Raw genomic sequence first — 25,157 nt, 5'->3', positions numbered from 1 at the left:
TGAGTTCAAATCCCAGCAACCACATGTTGGCTCACAACCATCTGTAATGAGATCTGATACCTTCTTCTAGTGTTTCTGAAGCAGCTACAATATACTTATCTATAACAAATAATCTCTTTTTAAAAAAGAAAAGAAACATACACTTTGGAATCTAGTTTGCGTTTCCTGATGCCTGAGTCAACAAGTTTAAACGCAACTGATAGAATCCAAATTGCCTGGAAATGTAGTGCTTGCTTCATGAAGACAACTCAGATGAAAGGTTCTGGGTTTGTTGAGACACCATCTCATTATGTATCCCTACCCATGTAGAACTCACTACCTAAACCAGACTGGCCTCAAACTCCCAAAGATGTGTCTGCCTCTGCCTCCCTAGTGTATGCCAGAACACTGGCTTAAGTGAGAATGTTTAAGCAACCAACTATAGTTACTTAAGACAAGCAACACTGTGGCCTTGAGTTTAACTAAGGTAGCATCCTTTTGCTGCCCCTTAAACCTAAACAATGCACTTCAAAAACACTTTACAATTTCAGGTGCAAAAGAAACTTTGTTATGGTGTTATCTTTCTTAAGACAGAGACTCCTGTAGCATAGGATGGTCTCAAATTCACTGTATAACAGAGGCTGGCCTTGGGCTCTGGTCCTCCTGCCTCCTACCTCCCAAAACCTTTAGAGTTTTGGGATTAAAGATGTGCAACACCAGGCCCAACTGGGAAATTTTCAAAATAAGAAAAATAAATAAAGCAGTTCTAGTATTTTTACTTAATTTTTAAACTTCTCATGATCTTTAAGCCTTTTTGTAAACGACATCCTCTAAGCAAAGTGACTTAGAAGGCCACAGAGTCACACATTTGACCATTTCATGCTAGATATGGTGGTGCCTGACTTTAATGTCAGCATTCAGGAGGCAGAGGCAGGAGAATCCCTGAATTCGAGGCCATCCTGTTCTACGCAGTGAGTTCCAGTACTACACAGGACACCCAGTGCTACACAGGGAAACCCTGTTTCAAAAATCCAAAACAGCAAAACAATGTCCTAAGAAATAGAAAATAGCAAATGTTCAGTTTTTAAAAAAGACTCTGGTCCAATTTCATACTACCCAATTTTTATTTTTTTAATTACATAGTTTTGTGGGGGGAGGAGAGGGAGAGAGAGGGAGAGAGAGAGCAAGAGAACATTTTGAGAAAGTCATTTCATTATGTAGGTCCTAAAGAGTCAAACTCAGATCATCAGGCTTGGCAGCCAGAACCTTTACCCATTAAACTATCTCACTGCCCCATAGCCCAGTATTATTATAAAGGCATTTTAGAAATTAAATATTGAAGAGTTGTATGAAATGACACATGATGCAGAACAAGATCTCTTACAAAAGTTCACGTCATTTTAAAACTAAGATCAAGCAGCCGAAAAGGAATGGATAAATGTTCACCAAAACTATGGGAATAAAACAGATGCAAGCATTTTTTTTAAAGATACATATTATGTTTTCAATAAAAGAATCTTCCCTTGTGTTCGTTGGGTAGCCTTGTGCCTTAAGAAGATAAGGCTGTGAGTATGTGATCATCGGGGTTCAGTCTTCTTCCAAAGGAATGATATCAGGAACTTCCTCGGTCTCAGATGTGGAGTCAAGAGCAGTGAAGTCATGCATCTGTAAAAGAAGAACCTCGGATGTTAAAACAGGCACTCTCTTCTTGGTGGTGACTGAGGTCAAAAGAACAGGCAGAAAGTGACCTTTCAGATCCAACGCAGCTACTCATGCCTCCCTTCTTGGAGAGTATAAGCAGGTGCTGCCACCCTGCCTTGAAACTTTCCTTTACTAGCTCTGGCTAGAGAGGACTCTGTAAAATATGTCCTTGTTTGCCAGGTGCTCAGCCTCCATCCCAGAACTCTGGATGCAGACCTCTGTAAGTTCATGCCGGCCAGAATACATAGTGAGAAACTCTCAAAAAATACATAAAATAAAGCATTTTGGGTTATTCTTCTCTTTAAATAACAATGTTTTACTTTTGTAGGACTTGTCTAGGAACTAAAATAGCAAATTGTTTTCTAATTTTGATTTAAAAAAAAAACACTCAGGAGGCAGAGGCTAAGACAATGGTAAACTTAAAGCCAGCTTGGGCTACATAGAGAAAACTTGCCTCAAATGAAACTTTGAAATAGTCTTCACAAGGGCCCAGAGATGTAGCTCATTGGTAAGTCTTGTGCTTAGCAAGATCAAGGGCATTGGGTTCCACCTCCAGCACGCAGGAAGGAAAAAGAAGGACCTGAGAGATACAGTAATGTAGATTGGACTGTTCCAGCAAAAAATTAATAATAATAGTTGGTGAAAGCTAATGTCCTAATAGCCAAAACAACTAACAACAACAAAATAAGGGCAGAAATGAAGAAATGGATTAAGGAGTTAATATTTTTACCCATAGCATAAATGGACAAGATATATGTGAATGACAAAAGTCTCTGTAATGAATGACGGTGATAGCCAGAACATATTTTATTATGATATTAAATAATCAATAATTGTGAACATATTTAATGTTCCTGAGCTACATATCAAAATCATGGCTCAAATGAACCAGGTATGTGGCTCACATCTGTAATCTCAGCATGTGTGGCATGTGAGCCCAAAGGTTGACTTAATGTGTCTTCCTCAAACACTCTTCAGCTTCTGAGACAGAGTCTCCCACCGAGCTTAGATGTCATTGACTCCGCTAGGCTGGCTGGCCATGAGTCTAGGGTCCTGTCTATTCCGTGGTTCTGTCCATCCCCATCAACAATGGGATTTCAGACCACACCCCAGCTCTGGGTTTCAATACGGGTGCCCATGGTCCAAATTCAGCAGCACTTTACCACGTGTGAAGCAGGCGCTTTACCAACTCAGCTGTCTCCCTACTGCCCACAGCATGGTAAATTCGGTGCTTGCTATATTCTACTCTCTAACAGTCTGGGGGAAATGAGGAGAATGGGAACAAGGAAAGCCTTCATCGGGCCTTTCTCTCCTTGTGTCCTTCACTGGACGTTCCCCTAAGAACTCAGGAGCTGAGATCTATGCATCTGAAGTACAGGTCTCACTAATGTATCCCTTAAGTTTTCCATTGCTACAGTAACTCCCATTCTAGCTCTTCAGCAGGGTTCACTTTGCAAAAGTCCTATCAACCCGAGAGCTCAACAGTGTTACAGAAATGGATTTGGAGCATCTGCCAGAAAATCCAACTATCATGTTAGCCTTTTTTAGGTTAAAAGATATACTTCCTTAGCTTCTTCCCTGAGCTATTGTTAATGAATGCATATTTTAACATCTACCAAACCATTTCCCTTTAATACCCCATTCATTTATATTTTCTCTCATAGTAAATGTATATCATAACATAATATTTGTGTATATGTGTTTTTAGTGACCCCCATAGCCCAGAATAGCCTCAAACTTGTGGCAGTTCCTCCTGCCTCAGCCTTACAAATCTTTGGATTCTGGGCATGAGCCACCATGCCTGCACTATATATTTATGTTTACTAAGTATAAAATAGAACATGAAGCTATAAAACAAAAGATATAAACAGAGGAATTTTCTTGTGGAAAAGCCAGCGTGGTTTTCTCCCTCCAGAGAGTTGAAGTGTTAGAATGGGAACTATACCTCTAATGTATATCTATACCTATATCTGCGCCCTGACATCAGTAAGACATTGGACCAAGTCCCCACTGAAATCCTGAGTTCTTTTCAACCTGTTTCTGAAGTATCCAACTTACCAGATGAAGAATGAAGTTGGTGTGTGCTCACTTGTGAAAGGGGATTAATAAACACTAGTGACCTACATACCAACTCTCTGCAGATTATTTGGAGAATGTTGGAGGTTCCACTTGTAGGGTTCTAGTCCCTAAAGCCAACATATGCACTCTCTCTCTCTCTCTCTCTCTCTCTCTCTCTCTCTCTCTCTCTCTCTCTCACTCTCTCTCTCTCTCCCTCTCTCTCTCTCTCTCTCTCTCTCTCTCTCTCTCTCTCTCTCTCTCTCTCTCTCTCTTTCTCTCTCTCTCCCTCTCTCTCTCCCTCTCTCTCTCTCACACACACACTTAAGACCTTGGGACGGTTTAGGAGTACAATATGAACAATTCACTTTCTATACAACCACATCAATTCAGTGTGCAAGTCCCGTTACACCATTAGGCTGTCCCCAACTCTACTGTCAACCTGAGTGCTATGAAGGAAATGGGAGAGGGAAGGAGCAGCTAAAAGCCATATTCTATCATGCATGGTGAGTTTAAGTTCGAAGCTGGTGATGTTACCTTTTCAGGGCTTTGGGAAATACTTCACAAATCATTTCTCAGAACTAGAAAATAAACACTTGTTTTATGGACATGAACAAGCAGTTATAAACAGCTAAAGCAGGACTGTGAGACATGTTTTGCTGAAAAGATGCCTGTCAAGGATGGAGCCAGTATGGATTGCACAGGATGACACCCAAGGACAGAAAGCCTTCGTTCTTTCCTTCTTTCCCGAAAACCAGAATATCCTGAGCCAGAGATAACTGTTTTTTTTGTTTTTTGGATTTTTTTTTCCCCAGGCTGTTCACCATGCAACCCCTAGGGGGCACCATTCAATGATACATGTCGTGCATTCACAAATTATGGCAGCCTATACAAGATGGCAGTAAACATTTTGAGGATACGGAGTCTTCCTTTCTCCTTTTCATAATGGGCAGTGAGTGGCCCTGAGTCCCGGATAATGTAAGAAGCAACTACGGGAACAGAAGCTCTATCTGTAGGGATTTAAACTGCTGGTGAACATGTGCTCACAGTGCCGACTATGACCCTGAGGCTGTGCTTGCATCCCAGAGGGCCTGGAGCATCTACTTCAGATTCATTTGCCCCGCTCACTCGCCCATTGCTCTTGTCTTAACACGTCTGAGGACGTTAGAACTCTTGGGATAGGGTGCAGGTTACAGTGATTATTGTTATCTATTGTTAATCACCTAATCAATGTCCACGCCTCTGCATCTTATGCATCTGAGTATTTTATCTTGCTCTATTCTTCCCTGCTCTAGGCACGGAAGCCATGATTTTGCAGATACCAGACAAACATATTACCACTAAAGCTGACTCTCCTGCCCCGAAGATTCCTTTTGATTCACCATGCTACTCTGTATCAACAGCCCTTCTTTGTTTTGTTTTTAAAAATACTTCTCACTATGTCAAATATACTGGTCTTCAACTCACTTTCTAGCCCAGGCCTGCTTTGACCTGTCTCAGAACCATGATTATCTGGGATTGAGAGACATGAACCACTAGGCACTGTGCTTAAGAACTTCTAAATATAAAATATTTTATAAAGCCTACACTAGGGGTCTTTTTTTTTTTAAAAAAAATAAAAGGACTATAGATAACTCTGTTACCTATATACATAACATAAAATCACTCTACATTCCATTTCAGATAAAAATCATTTATTTCCTATTTCCTTTGTTTCTCAAAATGTGGTCATTGGATCACCTGCATTAGAAGCACGTAAGAATGCTCTTTAAAAGTAAAGCCCAGGGCTGGAGAGATGGCTCAGAGGTTAAGAGCTCTAGCTGCTCTTCTGGAGGTCCTGAGGTCAATTCCCACCAACCACATGGTGTCTCACAACCATCTAGAGCAAAGTCTGGTGTCCCCTTCTGGCCTATAGTCATGCATGGGGACATAATATACACATAATAAATAGATCTATTTTTTAAAAAGAGAAAATGAAAAAGGAAATATTTGATTCACACTACTCAATGTCTGCATTTTCTTACTCTTTCATATACTCCCTCATGTTTCTAGGCTGCACTTGAACGTGCTATGTACCCACAGATGATCTTGAGTTTTTGATCCTCCAGCCTCTACCTCCTAAGGGCTATTATTACAGGTGTGAGCCACCATACCTGATTTTTATGTAGTGCTACAGAAGGAACCCAAGGCTTGCCCGCGTGCTAGACAGGCACTCCACAAATTGAGCTTTACTCCCAGGTCTCAATACTACTCTTATCTTTTCTCTTTTTCTTTCTTTTTTTTAATTTTTATTTTTATTATTTATTTATTTTAAGTATATGAGTACACTGTAGGTGATTTCAGAAACCAGAAGAGGACATCAGATCCCTTTACAGATGGTTGTGAACCACCATGTGGTTGCTGGGAATTGAACTCAGGACTTCTGGAAGAACAGTCAGTGCTTTTAACCTCTGAGCCATCTCTCCAGCCCCAATATCTACTCCTATAATGTCATAACTCTATAGTTAGTGAGAATTGAAAGTTCGCTAATAAGTATCAAGGAAGGACCTGAGAAATCAGAACTTTCACATGTGAATGGGATGGGAGTGGAATGGGGTAAAATCTGGCCTTTCTTTCCCATAAACTTCTACATGATTCAGCAACCCAACTCCTATGTATGCAGCAAACAAAAACAAAAACATGATTTAAATGGAAACAGTTTCCTCACTGACATTTATCAAAACCATCATCACTGATATTTACACGCGTGCCGTGAGCTGGCATCCTTCTGTAAGTTGTCAGTTCGCCTTTCTCTTCTAGAAGCCCTGAGACCTTTTATTCCCCCTTACACTTACAGGAAATACCACCCAAGTCAGTATTTTCTTTGACTTTGATCAATTTGTTGCTCTGGAATTCCTATACCTTCTTAAGCTAACGTGTCATATTTAGCAAGTTGGTTTTGTAATAAAGACAATTTAGAAATCAGTTGCCTTGACAGGCAGTGGTAGCACACGCCTTTAATCCCAGCATTTAGGAGGCAATCAGATCTCCGAGTTTAAAGCCAGTCTGGTCTACAAAGTGAGTTCCAGAGTGGCCAGGACTACACAAAGAAGAAGAGGAGGAGGAGGAGCAGGAAAATAATTAGTAACTTCAACCACTAAAGGTAAGGAATAGATGGCATTCTATACTGGAACATTATCAATTACTGAAAATCTTCTTCTAAGGGCATAAAAGTTTCTGTTCTTTATTTTGACACAAGGACAGAGTTTACACCTTATCCTATCAGGAACTCAAACATGTATGTATGTATATTATATATATATATATATGCACATATATGGTAGCTGCTTTCGTATTCACACTGTTTCTGCATAGTAAGTGAATAAAGCAGATTTGTTTCAGTATCAGCCCAGAATACAGACATTTATGATATGGGCCCAGTGTCTTGTGTCTAGCTCATTCCATCCAATAAACTTTCATAAATGAGTAGCAGCTAAAAATCTCGAAGGTTCGTTCTCTATGAAAACTAGGTTCTTGTGTGAGAGTCAAAGCTTTTTAGCTTATTATTCCTTGTCTTTTTCTAGTCTGAGGGTCTAGTTTAAACAAGTGTGAGAGAGGAATCTCAGGAGAACATGATGGCATATCTCTCCGTCCCAACACTTAAAAGAATAAGGAAACTGGAGAGTGAGTTTGGTACGTACTGAGCTTAAAACCAGACAGGACTACTTAGCAAAACTTCATCAAGAATAAAGGAAAGAGGAGAGAAGAAGAAAAAAGAAGCTCCACTTAACTGTCTACCCCATTCTGAAACACAAACACCTTTCTTCTCCCTGGCTTCCTGTCACTTCAAGTGGCCGCCTAGCTGAAACCTTTCTGAATATGTATGGTGCCAAGCATCATTCTTACCTGTCAAATTCAGCAATGCACAGATGACCTGTCTCTCATCACCTCACTACTAACTGAGGGTGTGGTTTCAATTTGGCCTTTTCCCCTTGAGCCCTACCCCTGCCTTATAGCACAGTCCCAAGTGGACAGTAAATTTAAGTTAAAAGGCCTTCTCGACTTGCCAAACTGGTTTCAAAGGCCTGTATGATCCTAGCACTAAGTAGACTAGGGCAGGAGGATTGCTATGAATTTGAGGCTAGCCTACACTAAAAACCTCAGAAAGAGGTGAATAATAACTTCTGCTACAACACAGTGAGAGGCTGGTATCAGAATCTCAGAAGAAGCAAGAAGAGAAAGAAAGATCTTCACCGTACAGACATTTTAAAATGTTACAGAATATCCTGATCACATAAAAGTTCTTTAAAAAGTACATACCTATAGCCTGAGTGTTTTCTTGAGATGCAGCAATAAATACTTAAGCTTACTGGGTCAAAGACCATCACAGATAAGACCTCAGTTTCAAGTTAACTCCTGGAACTGCATTTGAGATCTAACTGGCCCGGTCCGATGGGAGCCAAGAAAGGTCCAGGTGAAAGATATTTTCTCTACTCCCACACCTGCTCTCCAATGAGACTCTGCTTCTTAAAGATCTATACTCCCCCTTCCTCCTCTGTAGGTGATACTCTAAAAGGGGTATCAAGAATAACCCAAAGTTTAGTTTCTTTTTGTATTTCACTAGCTCCTCAGCTCCTTAGATGGCTTACCAAAGGACATGTGTTTTCCCTAATCTCACCCAGGTAGTATGGACTAACCTGCTGTCCAGCTAGAGATAATAAATGTCACTGTCTCACAGATGCTGTTCTCATACCTCTGGTGGTTAAAGTGGTTAACCTCAGACCATACAGATGAAGGTAGTGATTTATGTCTAATACAATCTGAGCTTTTGAGGAGGCTAAGGCACAAAGACCTCTCGAACCCAAGAGTTTGAATCTAGCCTGAGCAACATAAAGAGACTCTGTCTTTTAAAATTAAATTTTTTGGGTTGCTGGGGTGGGAGACAGGGCTTCTCTGTGTAGCCCTGGCTGTCCTGGAACTCACTGTGCAGAACAACCAGGCTGGCCTCTAACTCAGAGATCTGCTTGCCTCTGTGCTGGGATCAAAGGCATATGACCCACATCCAGCCAGAATATATCTATATCTATCTATATATGTATATATATATATATATATATATATATATATATATATATATATATATATATATATATTATATTTAGAGTTTATTCAGGGTATGGGGAGGGGAGTCAAAGGGTAGTAGAAACAGAAAAAAAGCAGAAAGGGGTGGGGGAAGGAGGGAGGAAGGGAGGAAGGGAGAGTAGAGAAGTAGGAACAGGGGCTAGAGAGATGGCTCATTGGTTAAGTGCACTGAGTGCTCTTCCAGAGGTCCTGAGTTCAAATCCCAGCAACCACATGGTGGCTCACAACCATCTGTAATGGGATCTGATGCCCTCTTCTGTCTGGTGTGTCTGAAGACAACTACAGTATACTCACATACATAAAATAAAATCTTTGAAAGAAAGAAAGAAAAGTAGAAGCAGGAGGGAGGAAGGGAATGGGGAGAGAGTGGGAACAGAAAGGGAACAACAAGAATATTTTTTAAAGACACTCTTATTCTTAATACTTAATATCTACCATTCGAGGCATCATTGATTTGTAAAAAATGAAAAAACTACAAAGACTAATGGAGAGCACTCCATAATCTCTTGAGTTCATTTGTTTGTTTGTCTGTTGGCTGGCAGGCTGGCTGGCTGGCCAGATGGATGGATAGATGGATGGATGGATGGATGGATGGATGGATGGATGGATGGATAGATGAATGGATGATGGATGGATGGTTGGATGGATGAATGGATGAATGGATGGATGGTTGGATGGATGGTTGGATGGATGAATGGATAATGGATGGATGATGGATGGTTGGATGGATGAATGGATGATGGATGGATGGATGGATGGATGGATGGATGGATGGCTGGATGGATGGATGGATGGCTGGATGGATGGATGGATGAATGGATGATGGATGGATGGATGGATGGTTGGATGGATGGATGGATGGTTGGATGGATGATGGATAAATGAATGGATGGTTGGATGGATGAATGGATGATGGATGATGATGGATGGTTGGATGGATGGTTGGATAGATGATGGATGGATGGTTGGATGAATGATGGATGGATGGATGGATGGATGATAGATGGATGGATGGATAGATGGATCGATGGTTGGATGGATGAATGGATGATGGATGGATGGATGGATGAATGAGTGGGTGGGTGGATGGATGAGTAGATGGATGGGTGAGTAGATGGATGGATGAAAGGATGGATGGATGGATGAATCATCAGAGCTCACACAGTTATTACTTACTAACCTACCATGGTAAGATACCATGTTTATAGAAAATTTGTTAAAACTAATTTTCTGTCAGTTTATGCCACAATGAAGCTGCAAGACTTGAAGACACCAAACATTGAAAAGACAATGAGAAGCGTGCTTGTAAATGTTCTCTAAACAAAGACATGGGCAGACAAAACCATGAGCAGCGTTGACAGATCATGACAAGCAACAGGGACTTTTTCTGAAACTGACCTGCACTTTTGTCTGGCTTTGTTGTTGTTTTGTGTAGCCTTGGCTGTCCTAGAACTCACTTTATAGCTCAGGCTGACTTCAAACTCACAAAGATCTGCCTGCCTCTGCCTCCCAAGTGCAGGAACTAAAGGCAGAAGAAGCCACAACACCTACCTGTAATCTGTATTCTGTTGCTCAGGAAGAAATTTCAACCCTGTCTCCTTTTCATACTCAATTTAATTAGCACTGAAACTCTTGCAGTGGAGAAACACAAGAGACTTTCAGAATGAAGTAGCCAGCATTGTGACACTTGCCTATCTCAGTCTTGAGACTGAAGGCAGCCAGAGTAGCAAGATGAGTCTCAACCAAGCATGTATGTACTTATTGCATATGAATGCTCCACGCCAGGTGTAGTACCGTGAGTCCCTGTATGTACTTTGAAGGCTGGTCAGGAAGCTTGCTTGAGTCCAGGAGTCAGGCCAACTTGGGTGACACAGTAAGTCCCCATCTCAAAAACAAAAAACGCGGGGCCAGTGAGATGGCTTAGAGAGTAAAGGCACTTGCTGCTAAGCCTGAACTGAGTTAGAGGGAGGAAGCCATATGTTTGGGAGAAGACAGATTTCCACAAACTGTCCTCAGCTCCACAGCCACAATGGCCATACGCTCACTAAAGCAAATCAATCAACATAAAAAACATTTCATACCCTCAAATACAAATATTTCCATCAACTGAGATAAACTACCCACATACTTCCGAGGCACAGAATGGAAAGATTATGACTGAATTGAACTAAGAAAAAAAAATAAGCAGAGATCCATAAATAATCTACCTCTCCTGAAACCAGCATATCTGTAACTGTCCTAGCTTCCGCAAGGACACAGGTAAAGTTACATGCTCTCCCTTGTTTTGTGTGTGTGTCTATGTGTGTTTGGTTTTGGAAATGTGGGTTGGTTTGTTTGTGCTTTTGTTTAGGTTTTTGTATTTATATGTTTGTTTTTGTTTGTTTGAAGACGGTTTCTCTGTGTAGCCCTGGCTGTTCTGGAACATGAGTTCTGTTGACTAGACTAGGCTCAAGATCTGCCTGCCTCCGCTTCCCAAGTGCTGGGATTAAAGAAGTGTCCCACCACCATCTGGCTACTCTTCTTGTTTTCATAGAAAGGCATGAGCTAGGGCTGAGATAACCTTCTTAGAGTTTAGGTCTCGTGAAGGGCAGCCCTGCTCGGTTAGCATAATAGGCAGAGCACGTGGCTCTAGAATTTGCTTTCTTTTTTAAAAAAACATTTTATTTTTAAAATATTTTTTTACTGTGTGCATGGGAGTATTCTGCTTGATTGTACGCATATGTAGCACGTGCATTCAATGACCACAGTTGCTAGAAGAGGGCATTGGATTTCCTGAGACTGGGCTACAAGCAGCTGTGAGTCTTCATGTAGGCGCTAGGGATGGAACCCAGAAGGTCCTCTTCAAAAGCCGCCAATATTCTTAACCAGTGAGACCTCTGCAGCCCCTGAAATGTGCTGTCTTGAAAAAAAAAAAATCTTTTTGACATAGTTCCATGTAATCCAGTCTGTCTCTGGACTCACTATTCTGCTCTTCCTGCAGGCACCTCCAAAACACTCGGGTCCCAGGAGTGTTCACACCTAGCTTCTGAGGTGTTAAGGATTGAACCCAGGGTTTAACGCATGCCAGGAAGGCACTCTATCCACTGAACTACAACCCTAGAGTTCATTTGCATTTTTTGGAAGTTTGATAAGACTGCAGCTTTGTGATAAGGAGACTTGTGTCCCCCTTAAATCAACTAGAAGCCTGGTGACCACAGGCAGGTTCCTTAGACTTATCACTGTTATCCTATGGGAACCTACCTCATCAATGACTGGAGTTGTTTTCTCATTCAGAAATAGCACAGCCAGTTATTCAGGTAGAGTGGACACTGAGCAATCTCACTGTGACTTACTTTTTAACTTGGGCTCTTAACAAAAATAAAAACCAAACAAACAACACCCCTCCCCCCCTCCAAAAAAAAAAAAAAAAAAACATAAAACTTGCTGTCTTTCGGGAAAGTGACGCAAACCACCCAGTTGCTTCCACTTCCTGTCCTCTGATTCCTTTTTGGCCAAGCAGCCAGCTGAGAACAGACCTTTCTCCTGTCTTAAAAATCCCTGGGGACAGAGGTAGAGAGAAGGCCCAGCTGTTGAGAGCACTGGCCCCCCTTGCACAGGACCCCGGTTTGACTCCCGGCACCCACATGTTGGCTCTTAATTATAGATCCAGTTCCAGGGGACCCAATGTCCTCTCCTGACCTTTACAAGTATCAGACATGCACATAAAGCGCATACTGTTTTCTGGCTTTTTGAGATAGTGTCCTGTTTTCCTGTCGTTTTTAAATTTTAATTTTTTTGTGAATGGGTGTCTTACACCATGTGTGCTGGGTCCCTTGGGCCTGGACTTACAGTTGTGGGCTGACATGTGTGTGCTGGGAATTTAACTCAAACTAGTGTCCTTAACCTTTGAGTCATCTCTCCAGTCGCTGTCCCCCCTTTTTTATAAATTATTTTAAAACTTAAAAGACACGCTACATCTTTATTGTGTTTTGCTCTTGACACAGGGTCTATGTAGCCCTGGCTGTCTTAGAACAATATTTAGACCAGAGATCCACCTGCCTTTGCCTTCTGAGTGCTTTAATGATTAAAAGTATGTGCCACCATCCCTGGCCTGTGTGTGTCTGTGTTGTGTGTGCCCGGTTGTGCCTAAGGAACTCAGAGAACCATTCAGAGTCAGCTCTCCCTTTATCATGTGGGTGGGTCTTGAACCCAAATCATCAGGCTTGGCAGCAAGTACCTTTACCTGCTGAGCCCTTTTGCTGGCCCTTTTTTCCTTCTATGGGGGCTTCACAGTTGCCCAGGCTGCACTATAATTCCTGGGTTCAAGCGATCTCCTATCATGTCTGAGTAGCAATAACAATGTGTTTGGCCTCATATTTGCTTTGAATCTGTTTGAAATCTTCGATTGGACTTTGTCTTCTAATGCTACTACCCTGCTGAATTCCCCAATAGGCCAACTGGAATTCGTGTATGTACTTAAGAATGTCATGCAGATCAATCAGGTCAATAAAAGCAACACACAAGACATACATACCAACATAAAAATGCTCTACCCTGTCAGGAATTTTATTGGGTCCAAGGCTGGTATTTCTTCACAGGGGATGAGAAACACTAAATTCCAGCTGCACAAGCATGTGCCCTCAAAGAAACAGCAATGAAGCCAGCTCAGACCACACAGGACCAGATGCCCATTCAGGGCAGAGGCCGCACACATGAATCTTTATTCGATACAGACAGAGATTTGCAGCCAATAACACAAAGGCCATAGACAAGACTGTAGGTGCACCTGAGCTTTTAGGTTCTGGCAAGGTCTTCACAAGACTAACACACTCCACTTACCAGCCGGGGCATGGCCATAACAAAGCTGTGAATGACCGTGATGAGGACCTTGGTTTAAACTAGCTGCTTCTCTAATCTAAAGTCAGCTATCAGGTAACTTTCAATATAGCAAAAGCTGTCGCCTGGCCAGCAACGTCATGCACTGATGACAAGGACAGGTTTACTGAGGCTTGAGCTCAGACTGCTGGACCTTCCCGCTGGCCTTGTCCATCTCGGGAGACTGAGGATAAAAGGGACCTACCAGCCAGTTGAGAGGCGTGTTGTTAACAAGGTAATCCATGACTTCATCTAAGGAGTCCTTCATTTTCTGCAGCTGCCCCTTGCTAGAAGTGAGGACGCCATCAGACACTTCCTTAAAGGAGGCAGCATTGCGGAACACGGAGTAGATGTCGCCTGCCATCACCCCCAAGTGTTTGGCCTGATCTTGAATGTTCTGTGGCAACCCTTGGACATTGAGCAGAAGAGTCTGGCATGTAGTCTGGAGCTGCTGGGTCAGGTTGCGGGCAACAGCCAGAGTATGTGATTCGATGTGCTGGAAATAAAACAAACTCAAGAATTAGCAGTAGGCCCGATGGCGCTCCGTAGCATTTATCTCAGTTACAGTGTGCTGACTATGCATCTGTACAAAGTCCTCAACATGCAGCTTCTCTGACGACTTGCTTATTTTTCACCATGGAGGGATGCTCTGGCATTGAGCAAACCCCCCCAGCCAAGCCTTGGACTTTTTAGTATCAATACTGTATGCAGCAGCACCAACCGCATTTCACAGCTAGGGACATAGGCTTTGAGCTTAATTTGTCCAATTAACAGCTGGAAAGTGGCGAAGTAGGAGATTTGAACTCATGCCTGCAGAGGTCATCATTTTTAAACTGAAGAACAGCAAGCAGGAGAGAGCAGACAACCAAAAGGTACACTCGCTGTCGGCTGTCGTTGGTTAAATTTAGTTTAATTTAGTCTGCTCTCAAATAGGCAGTGTTCACCGGTTCACAGAGAACAGTTCTATAGGATTACACTGAGCTAGTTTTAGAGCATTAGCTCCTGTTTGCTCTTCCGCTGGTTTACCAACCATCAGTCCTCAACTGTGTCCTGATCTCTTCCAGAACCCGACCCACCCATCTGAGGGCAGGTACTGTGTACCACTGAGCTACATCCCCAGCTCTCTCATTTTTAAAAACAATATTTAAACTACCTTGACTATGGGCACGTAGGCAGAGGTCAAAGGAGACCCTGAGGGGCTTACTTCTCCCTTTCTACCTGTGAGTCCCAGATGCCTTTAACTGCATGTCCATTTCACCAGCCCATCTCTGTTTTTTATTTTGAGCTAAGCCCAGGCTCACCTTGAACCTGCCATTCTCCTGCCTTAGCGACAAAATAGCTGGTATTCCACGTCTGTGCCACCAATCTGATACAAATATACTCTGAGAGGATTCATGGGGGAACTGAAGCAAAGAGTACTATAAGAACATCTCCAGACGCCGTGGTGAATGGCTCTGCCTGTCATCTTACCTCAGCACAGTGGGACTCATCGGTGTCGTCGTAGCCAAGGCTTCTCTTCCACTCCACCCACGACACGTAGAGTTTATCCTGAGCACCCTGGATTTTCTGGTTGGCACTGTTCACATTCTTCCTGGCGAATTCAATCTGCAATGAAGCAAACAGGTAAACACACCGACTCCTCATGTTATATCTGCATGCAGCGCCATGGGGTTCGAGGATAGCTCCATGGATATCCAGAGATAGCACGGGGTTTAACATGAGCTGCATTAACTTATCAGCTTAGGGGTCAACCAATAGTAGCAGCTCTTTAGCGCTTCTGTGTGGCTGCTAAATTGTTGATGTCAAAGGTGTCTCCTGACCACAGCTAAGATGGAATAGCCTTTGCATGAAGGGTAAGTGAGAATCAAAAGAAGAGGGCATAAGGGAAAATGAAGGATGGCCAAGCATCATGATGCATGCCTGTAATCCCAGGATTGGGGAGGCAGAGGCAGGAGAATTGCCACAAGTTTGAAGCTAGCTTCGTCTGTGTTTCAAGTTCTGGGCCAGCCTGAACTACACAGCAAGACCTTGTCTCAAAAACAAAAAAGAGGAAAAGGATTCAGCCTTCCTGGTCCTTGTTACCAGCTACCTGTGCTTCCTAGAAGAAACTGCCCTTCAGTACAGCACATGCTGTTCTTTACCTTGGCGTCTGTAGCGGCTGCACAATAGTCTAGTGTGCATAATGCACAACCTGCCCCTACTTATGTGCACTGCTTCCATCTCAGAATACCATAAAGGGAAAGTATTTACGAGGAAAATATCTAACAAATATTTCTTTTTCATTTAGTTTTTTTTAGGTAAAGTTTTAGTCACAGCTGTTATAGAATTTGCTATGAACATACCAGCCTCCAACTCACAAATGTCCCAATCATAGATGCCTCTCACTTCCCAAGTGCAGGAAATAAACTGTTTCCTTTTATTTTCCTCCCCTTTTTAAAATAACTTTTGGTTTCTATGTTATCTATGTGAGTGCCTGGTGTCCTCAGAAGTGAGAAGAGGGTGTTGTGTTCCCTGGAACTAGACTTACAGGTGGGTTGGGCTGCTGTGTGTGCTGGAAACTCATCTGAGTCCTTTGCAAATGCACAAAGTGCTCTTAGCCACTCAGCCCTCTCTCCAGCCCCACCAAAGTCTTCTCAGTGTTGGAGTCCAACAAAGTTCACAGCAGCAAACCCTTCTCCGGGTCACTGAAAACAGTATCACATGTGTTTATGCCACAGAACAGGGAGGTGGCTGAACTCGGAACCCAGGGATTTCCTTTTCTAGAGTCACCTGACACACTCCACATCCCCACTGCAATGTTCACATATAGTACTGAATTTTGTTTTAAGATTTGTTTATTTATTTTATGAATACACTGATGCTGTCTTAAGACACACATGAAGAGGGCATAAGATCCTATTATAGATGGTTGTGAACCACCAGGTAGATGCTGGGATTTGAATTAAGAACCTCTGGAAGAGCAGTTACTGCTCTAAACCACTGAGACATTTATCCAGCCCCAGTACTGAAATTCTAAATTATCATAATTATTTCTATTGTTATCCTTAAAATAAAAGGGTACTCACCAGATGAACAGTGGAGTGGAGCTGAGAAATGGTCTCCTGGCTCTTTTGTTTGGTTTCTTTAATTCGGACAAGAGCCTGGTGGTAGGCTCGGGAGCAGAGTTTAGTAGACAGGGACTCCAACCGCTCAGAGTATCTTGGCTTATGAACTGTATCAAATCCTTCCACCTTTTTGGCTTCCATCTCTGCAAAAGAGGAAAAGCAGAAAAGGAAAATAAATAAACAAAGGTTGGGCATGGTGGTACACACTTATCCCTGTACTTGAGAGGAAGAAACAGACGGGTGTCCGAGTACAAGGTCAACCTGGTCTGCTTTCCGAGTTACCAGGCCAGCCACAGGTACATAGTGAGACCTGTCTCTAAATAAATGAACAAACTCTTTCAAAGGACACAAACATAACTCCAGCACAAAAGCACCATTACCAAGCTCCTCCTGGGTGAGAGGGAAGTACTGGTCCACCAGCAGCTCTGACTTGGTAAGTGCATTTTCTACTCCGCTGCTTACGAGCTGCACCATCCGACTCCCCATGTGGATGCTGCCATTGACCACAGACTTGGTCCTTTCCACACTGCCAGTAACTGCTCCTCTGGTCTTATCCACAACCCCAGAGAGGGTGCTGGCCACAGAATCCTTGGCTCCAGACATAGTGGTCCTCACTACATCCTTCACCCCAGTTACAGCGCCTCTGGCATTGGCAACGATCTGTAAGCAAAGAAACCGAGAAGGCGGCTTAGGAGAAACATGGGCAATTACACACTCATGGTTTTGCAAAGGATAAATAGCAAAATAGTCAAAGACTGACTGAGCATGCCCTCTTACTCTCAGTCTTGGGCATACACAGCACTAAGACTTAATGAGGTTACTTCAGGTCACTTGTCCTACCGGCCACTCCCTCAGGACTGTTAGATGTATAAATGAAATAAACAAACAGGAAAATAATCAATTGGTCAAGACAAGTTGCTTTGGTTTTGTTGTTCTTATTTGAGACAGGATCTCATGATGTGTTGTCCTTGTTGACCTGGATGTCAGAGATCCACCTGCCTCTGCCTCCATAAAGCTGGGATTTAAAGGAGTGGGCCTCCATGACTTGCCCATTAATAATGTATATCAGAGACCTGGGAAGCCAGCACGGTCTACAGCCAAGTAGAAAATGAATTTATCTTAGGGCTAGTAAGATGGCCCAGAGGACAAAACCTGGTGCTACAGAGCCTGAAGACCTAAGCTCCTCCCCTGGAGTTCACGTGACAGAAAGAAAGGACCAACTTCCACAAAATGTCTTCTGACCTCCACACATCCCCTGTGGCATTAACACCCTGTTCACCACCCAACCCCCCAAAGTTAATTTACACATAGTATTTTTATTTAACTTTATCTTGACTATTCTTTGCTTTAGATTTTTGTAGTTTTTTTATTTGGCTTTGTTTATTGAGACAGAGTTTCTCTATCAAGCTTTAGTTGTACTGAAACTTGCTCTGTAGATCTGCCAGCCTCGGCCTACCCATGTGGGGATTAGAGGTGTGTCAGCACAGCCTATCACAGAGTGTCCTTCAAACTCATAGGGTGGGTGCTTCATGTCTAGAACCCCATCACTCAAGAGGCAAGGGATACAGTTCCAGTTCTGCACAAGGAAACCATGACTCTAAACCAAATAAAACCAAAAGCTCTGGGCTGAATCCTCAAGAGCTCTCCTGCCAAAGAATGATCTAGTAAAACACTACAAGGTCTATTTGCATACAGGCAAAATCAGGGGGAGGAAAAAGCTACACCAGTGACAGGTGTGAATGTAGCTCAGTTAGCAGAATATTCACACAAGAAACACTGGGTTTGAGGCCTGACACCATAGAAATTGGGCACGGGTGCCTGTAAGCCTATAACCCTAGCATTTTGGAGGTACAGGCAAGAGGATCAGAAGCTTAATGGCACCTTTATTTGCAAATGGTATTCAAGAGCAATCTAGGCTAAGAAACTCTGTCACTAAAAAAAACAAACAAACAAACAAACATCAACCAACCAACCACCAACAACAACATGCAAGAGAAACATATCACCTACTGGTGAGATTATATAACTTTAGATAGTTCATGCAAAAGTCACATCATTCCAGAAAAGAAACTGCAGACCAAGTTGACTTGGTCCTCTAAGTACTGGTCCAGAGGTCAGTCTAGATTAAAGAATAGAATCAGAGGGGAGGAGAGAGGACAGCAAGGGACATAGGGGAGGGTGGTACATAGCCACAGGAATACTAGCAACAAACACCTCAAAACCACCTCTTAATAAGATCTCAATTTATGAAGCTTTCAACTTAATACCCCAAGCTAATTTTTATCTAGTTTCAAATACAGTAAATTGACTATATTTGTGGTGTTGCAGATCAAACTCGGCCTTGTACACACTAGGGAAGGAATGAGCTACAAGTTCATTGTACATAAGTTATACTGGATATTAATAAATAACTCATCAAAACTTTTCTTTTGGAAAGGGTCTTACTGTGTAGACCAGGCTGGCCTTAAACTCACAGAGAACAGCTTGTGTCAGCCTAGAACCCTGTGATTTAAGACATGCACCAACAGGTTAACCAAACATTCATCAAAATTTACATACCCGAAATAGAAAATAATTCCTCAAGCAACATAAAAGAAAATTTTAGAGACAGAGAGAAGTTTTAGAGGCTATAACTAAACTTATCTATTTAATTGGTGAATGGCACAACCCAAGGCCCCCCTAACCCACATCCTTCTGTGCAATGCTCTGTTCTTAACCAGAGGGAAAAAATGAGGGCATTGTCTGAACTGTAGGGTCACTGAGATGGAGGAGGCAGTGTTTCTGCCAGCACTGCTTATCTGTCATGTGTGCATGTGGTTCCTGTGAGCATTGCACACAACTGTCCCTCCCAGTTTGTATACACCTACACACCAAATGGAATCAGTTCTCTAAAAGCAGTTCACAGCAAGAGCAGAGTTGGAAGCTGATGGAGACCAGCCTGCATCCTAACCAAAGGCGGTTAGTTCATCTCTGGTCTCTTGGACTCAACCCAAACAGCAGTTCAGGAAGAGAGGGAGTAGCCATCACTCCTCCAAAACTAGAGTCAGTTTCAGCTCCAGTTTGGGTGAAAGGCATTTGTGTGTTTATGGCACTCAGAGCCTGGGCTAAAACAAACATGAAAACGCCCCTAGCAGCAAGCCTCAGCACTGTCCCACGCTCACCTCAGCTGTTGGCTGGTTCAGAATAGGCAGTCTCTCCTCCATCCTGTCTAGCCCCTTACAGGCATAGGTATTGGCAACTGCAACTGCAGGAAACACACACAGGAAAATAATCACTTGCTGTAAGCATAGTGTGAACTCGGGGACAATACCTCATGGGCTTTATTTACTGATTATGAAAAGAAGAAGAATGCAGCTTTGTTTTTCTTAAAACCACAAAATCTACTTGCTGGTTTCTCTCACCCTCACAGGAAGAAATTTGGCAGATTCCTGGCAACTTTCTTCCAGCGACAGGCAAATGAGGAGTTGTGTGGAAAAAGCAGCTTTTCTTGGGCCTCAATGCTGGTGACAGTACAAGTGAGACAACCTTCTGCTGAACCCTCACTTAAGAAAAAGTAACCCAGGCTGGGTTACTCCCTATTCATCTCAGCACATAGAGATACATTCTGGGATCTCAAGAGTGAACAGGAGCAGCCTGGATCCTCCTAACAAGGCCCAGACCTCAGTCCAAGCTTCCCCCTTATGATACCAGGTCAAGAATCCAAACCATATTCCTCATTGGATAATTGTTTCGATAGCTGTTTCTTAAAGGATTCCTATAGTCCTAGGCCCTAATTGACCTAGGATTATAGCCATTTTGGGGAATGAGACAAATGTTTGTTAAAAAGTTTGGAGAGATTTGAAGAGTCTGGAAGTTCTTCCAAAATTGAAGAAAACATATCAATGTGTATGTTGGGTGTTTTGCTTGCATTATGTCTGTGTACCAGGTGTACAAGCCTGGTCTGTGGAAAACAAAAAGCCATCGGATCCCTGGAATTGGAGTTACTGTTGGTTGTAAAGCACCGTGTGAGTGCTCACCCAGGTTGTTTAGAAGAACAGCCAGTCCTCTTAAGCCTCAGTCACCTCTCCAACCTCAAGTTCTACAGATATTTAAACAGAATTATTAAAGATCCAGCAGTGCCATTCCTAAATACATACAATGGAGACTGAAATATTACCAACAAAACTTGGGCTGAACCTGTAAAAGCATCACTCACCACCTTCCCAAGGTAGACACTACCTAAGGTGTCCACCAGTTCATGGATGGATAGTGTTGGCCGGGGGAGACAGCTTGGTGGTTCAAAGTGCTTCAAGCACAAAAGCTTGAAGACCAGAGCTCAGACCCAGGAATCCACAGAGCATGGATTACAAGTCATCTGTAATCATGGCTTCTGCATTAACAGAGATCCAAGAGCAGCTTACAGAGCAACCATGTCAGTGAGCTCTGGTTTGTGACTGAGAGACTCTGCCTCAAAAGTCAAAGACTGATTCGGGTTAGTTCCTGGAACCAATCTTACAGCTCCACATCCACACACACACACACAGAGTGGGAGGAGCATTGTCATGCTAGTTTTTATATCAATTTAACACAAGCTAGAGTCATCAGACAGGAGGGAACCATCATTGAGAGAATGCCTTCAAAAGGTAGCACAAACTGGTAGGGCATTTATCTAATTAGTGATAGTTGAGGGAGTGCCGAGCCAAAGTGGATTGGGCCACATCTGACTTGGTGGTCCTGGGTTCTTTAAGCAAACTGATCAAGTCGGGAGAATCAAGCCAGTAAGCACTCTCTGAGTCAGTTTCTGCCTCCAGGTCCCTAGCACTTTGAGTTCCTGTCTTTGCTTCTTTTAATGTACTATGATTCAGAATATGTAAGCCAAATAAATGATTCCCTCCTCCAGTTGCTTTTGGATTTATGATGTTTCATCATAGCAATAGTAATCCTAAGATAAATATGTTCTACTCATATAATGTGATATTATTCTTCAATAAAAAGGGATTAAATACAGACAGAACATGAACATCTGCAGGGGCTATGAAATAATAATACACTGTATCACAGACAGTATGAAGTAATACAATGTATCACAGACAGCTGTGAGGTAATACAATGTGTCAGATCACTGTAAGTCCTGAAAACCTCCCTGCTAAGTAAAAGAAGCCCTGCTACAGAAGAGCTTATGACTCTGACTGTACCAAAGGACAAAAATAATCTTTGATAAAAATCAGTTTAAGAGCAACCTGAGGGGATGGAAGGAAGTGGGTCCGGAAAGCTAAAGAAAAAAAAGATTGTGCTCAAGGTTTGCAGTTCTGGGGATTGAGTTCAGGGTCTCATACATGCTAGCAAAACGCCCTCCCATTGAGGTACAGCCATTTTGAACTTAGGTAGATTAACTCTACAGTGTGTTTTCTTTTCTCCATAATGTGAATATAAAAATAAAAAAGATTTAGGCTGCTGATGTAGTTCAGCAAAGTTCTATCCCCAATACTGCAAAAACTAGACAAGTTAGCTTCGGTCTGTAATCCTAGCCATTTGAGAAGCTAAAATGGGAATATACTTGAGTTTGAGGACAACGTTACTTAGTGAGTTCCCGGCAAGATAATTCAGTAAGTAAAGCTTGCTGCCAAGCCTGACAATCTGATTTAGACCCCTGGTATTCTCTGAGCATTGTTATGACATGCATCTACACACAAATACCTACAGTCATTTGGACACAAAATAAATACAAATGTAACAAAAACTTGTTTTTCAGTTTTCACATGCTGTCTGAAAAGTTAATTCAGTCCACCCCTTTGCATGATGATTCCAATTATTAACACAAAGGCATTTTGGAAGTTTACTTTTTCTTTTCTTTTCGGTCGGTTGTCTTGTCCTGAGACAGGTTCTCACTACGTAGCTCTAACTAGCCTGGATTTTGCTAGGTAGACCAGTGGGTTTGAACACAAAGATTTGCCCACCTCCACGATGCAACCCAGGCAGCCTGGAGTTCACTATGTAGCCATGGCCGGCCTTCAACTGAGCCCCTCTCCTCACTTCACCTTCCTTCAAAGTGCCAGGGTGATGGGTATGAGCACCGTGACTCGCTGGCAAGTTTCTATCAGAGTGAGATGAGCGAGAGCATCAGTTATGGCTCCGAAGCAGTCCTTCTGTGTGAATGAAGGACACCAGATGGTTTCAGGGCCTGAGGGTTTCCTGGTGGTACTGAAAACTCACCCTACCCAGTCCCTGAGGCTCAGCACTGACAGAAAAAGCAAACTCACTTTGTGGCTCCAGTATCTGGATGATGGGCAGCGCACTTGTCACAGCCACGGAGGTCATGGTTTTCACACCCTTCTCTGCCATCTCACACACAGATCTCAAGTACGGGTACTGATCCTTTGTACTGACATAAGCGGAGCTCACGAGGTCGTAGGTAGAGCTCACCAAGGGCAGGTTGGCCACCCTTGTCACCACGCTCTGTGGACACAAAACAGTGGATAGTAACGACTCAAAACACGAGAAAGAAGAGGACCAAGAAATGAGTAGTGAAAAATCATACCGGTGGTGGGTCCACTGCTACCGATGCCATTTTTCCTCCTGGGGAAAGAGATACCTGGGGAGAAAAGAAACTGATTTCAGAACATTGAGGATCAGTTGCTGTCCCAACTTAAGCAGGTACACAGATCCTGCAGACAGTTTCTGCTTCCCACCCTCTAATTCAGAGGCCTCTTCAGGGCCAACAGCCTGACTGGAGGCTCTGGACCTGTTCACACACTTTCAATAGGAAAGATTAGCTGTTGATGTGGGACACTAGAAGCCTCTGAAATGTCTGTTCTCAAAAACGCTAACCAGAAAGGCAGAAAATTCAATTTAAACACAAGACATCTTAGTGTCCCCAAACACCTGCCTTGCCCTTGATTAATTGATCAACTTATTTTTGATTTCTGAGACAGGATTTCTCTAGGCAATAGTCCTGGCTGTCCTGGAACTCAAGCCTGCACACTAACTAGGCTGGCCTCGAACTCGCCAGACCTGCCTGACTTTTCCTCCCAAGTGATAGGATTAAAGCTGGTTCTTGATTTATTTAGTCTCTGCCTGTCTAAATCCTAGGCTGATACTCCTAACTCAACCCCTTCTAGTGTTGGGATTAGGCCCAGGCCACCATGCCAGACTCTCAGCATCTGGATTATGAAACTGATACTTATTTATCATTCAGATAAACTAGCATTCAGACTGAAACTAGCAGTGTCTGCCTTAAAGCTGACTGACCACAAGAAAGAGAGGCTCCAGGGAACTGTAAAATCTCCTATACCCCGGGACCCGCATCCACATTAAACTGCCTTCTGCCCAGCAACATAACCTGTCTGGACACAACTCAACATCCAACCAAAAGTCCCCGTTTTTAAATTAGAATTGCCCTGAAAGCGTAAGCTTCGAGCCGTATCTATACCGAGGAGCAGCCCATAAAATATCTCCTCAAGTTGCTCGACCACAGACAGACATGCAAACAGAAAGGAAACCTCTAGAACAAAAGCGAGAGCTTTCCCAACCAAGCCTGGGGCTGCTCCCGCCCCGCCACCGACCGCTTGCTGTAGTTCGGACCCAGCACAGGCAGAGCGGCAGAGGCCTGGGGACCAGACTTGGTACAGGACTCACCTAACAGGAGAGCTGAGGGACGGACGAGCAAGTCTGCACGGTCCAGATCACGCAAGGCAAGGTAGCCGGGAGGATTGTTATATGTCGCCTGGCTGCCCCGCCCTTCCTCGGCGCCACGTGACAGCCCAGCTGCCTGGGGGGGCTGAATCCTGCTCGCCTGGGACTCAGAGACCACGGGGCAGGGAGGTGGGGCTACAGCCTGAGCGAAGGGACCTCAGCTGGTACCAGGAAATCAGGGACCTCCTTGGTGAAGGGACCTGAGCCCAGTGCCCAGATCCCAGACCAGTACAAGAAGATCAGGAGCCGGCCGGGGCGAGGCTTTTGGCTGTGGTCTGACTTAGGTCACAGGTCCTGAAAGCCACTTTGCAAAGATGCAGAGCATCTTGGGGTTTTGGAAAATGCAGACAAATTAACAAGAGTCCTCAGAAAAGAACACTTCAAAACTGGAAGTCGGTGAAGATTAAATGCCAACATGGCTTCTAACCTTTATGCCAAGAAAGTAACAATGGTCTGCGAAATTCCAACACAATAATGACTTGTACAGATTTCCGGTTTACTGCTCTTCGGATTTAAACAATTCATCAATGGGACGTGGTGGCTCTGGTCTGTAATTTCCACATTAGGGAAATTGTGGCAGGAGGATTGCTGTGAGTTCTAGGCCAGAAAAATACCCTGTTCTCAAACAAAGACAATTTATCAGACTTCTAATTGAAAGTTGATCTGGATTTC

The 25,157-nt window shown here is 43.2% G+C and overlaps 1 protein-coding gene across 2 annotated transcripts; it reads right to left on the bottom strand.

The window, feature by feature from the left end:
- Positions 1 to 1,074: 1,074 nt before the first annotated feature.
- Positions 1,075 to 24,530, bottom strand: LOC308424550 (perilipin-2). Of its 2 annotated transcripts, XM_080921561.1 has the most exons (9): positions 24,429 to 24,530; positions 23,332 to 23,385; positions 23,054 to 23,249; positions 19,976 to 20,058; positions 17,195 to 17,474; positions 16,776 to 16,957; positions 15,181 to 15,315; positions 13,916 to 14,206; positions 1,075 to 1,644 (listed from the first exon to the last, which is right to left on the bottom strand). In XM_080921561.1, exons 2-9 carry the CDS (start codon positions 23,359 to 23,361, stop codon positions 1,567 to 1,569), a joined length of 1,275 nt encoding a protein of 424 aa, XP_080777687.1. In that variant the 5' UTR covers positions 23,362 to 23,385; positions 24,429 to 24,530; the 3' UTR covers positions 1,075 to 1,566. The 2 variants fall into 2 exon arrangements, with proteins under 2 accessions (XP_080777687.1, XP_080777686.1); XM_080921560.1 differs by lacking the exon at positions 1,075 to 1,644 and having other exon boundaries at positions 13,363 to 14,206.
- Between the last annotated feature and the right edge of the window lie 627 nt (positions 24,531 to 25,157).

Source organism: Micromys minutus, assembly GCF_963924665.1.
Source record: "Micromys minutus genome assembly, chromosome: 9".
NCBI lineage: Eukaryota > Metazoa > Chordata > Mammalia > Rodentia > Muridae > Micromys > Micromys minutus.
This window is presented reverse-complemented; position numbering and strand designations above follow the sequence as displayed.

Excerpts from the sequence above, each read along its gene's own strand:
- LOC308424550 (XM_080921560.1), bottom strand. The coding sequence starts at position 23,361 with ATGGCATCGGTAGCAGTGGACCCACCACCG. Across the intron at positions 20,059-23,053 it reads CCAGATACTGGAGCCACAAA|TTGCAGTTGCCAATACCTAT; the intron begins GTGAGTTTGCTT and ends TGTTTCCTGCAG. Across the intron at positions 16,958-17,194 it reads TCTCACCCAGGAGGAGCTTG|AGATGGAAGCCAAAAAGGTG; the intron begins GTAATGGTGCTT and ends CCTCTTTTGCAG.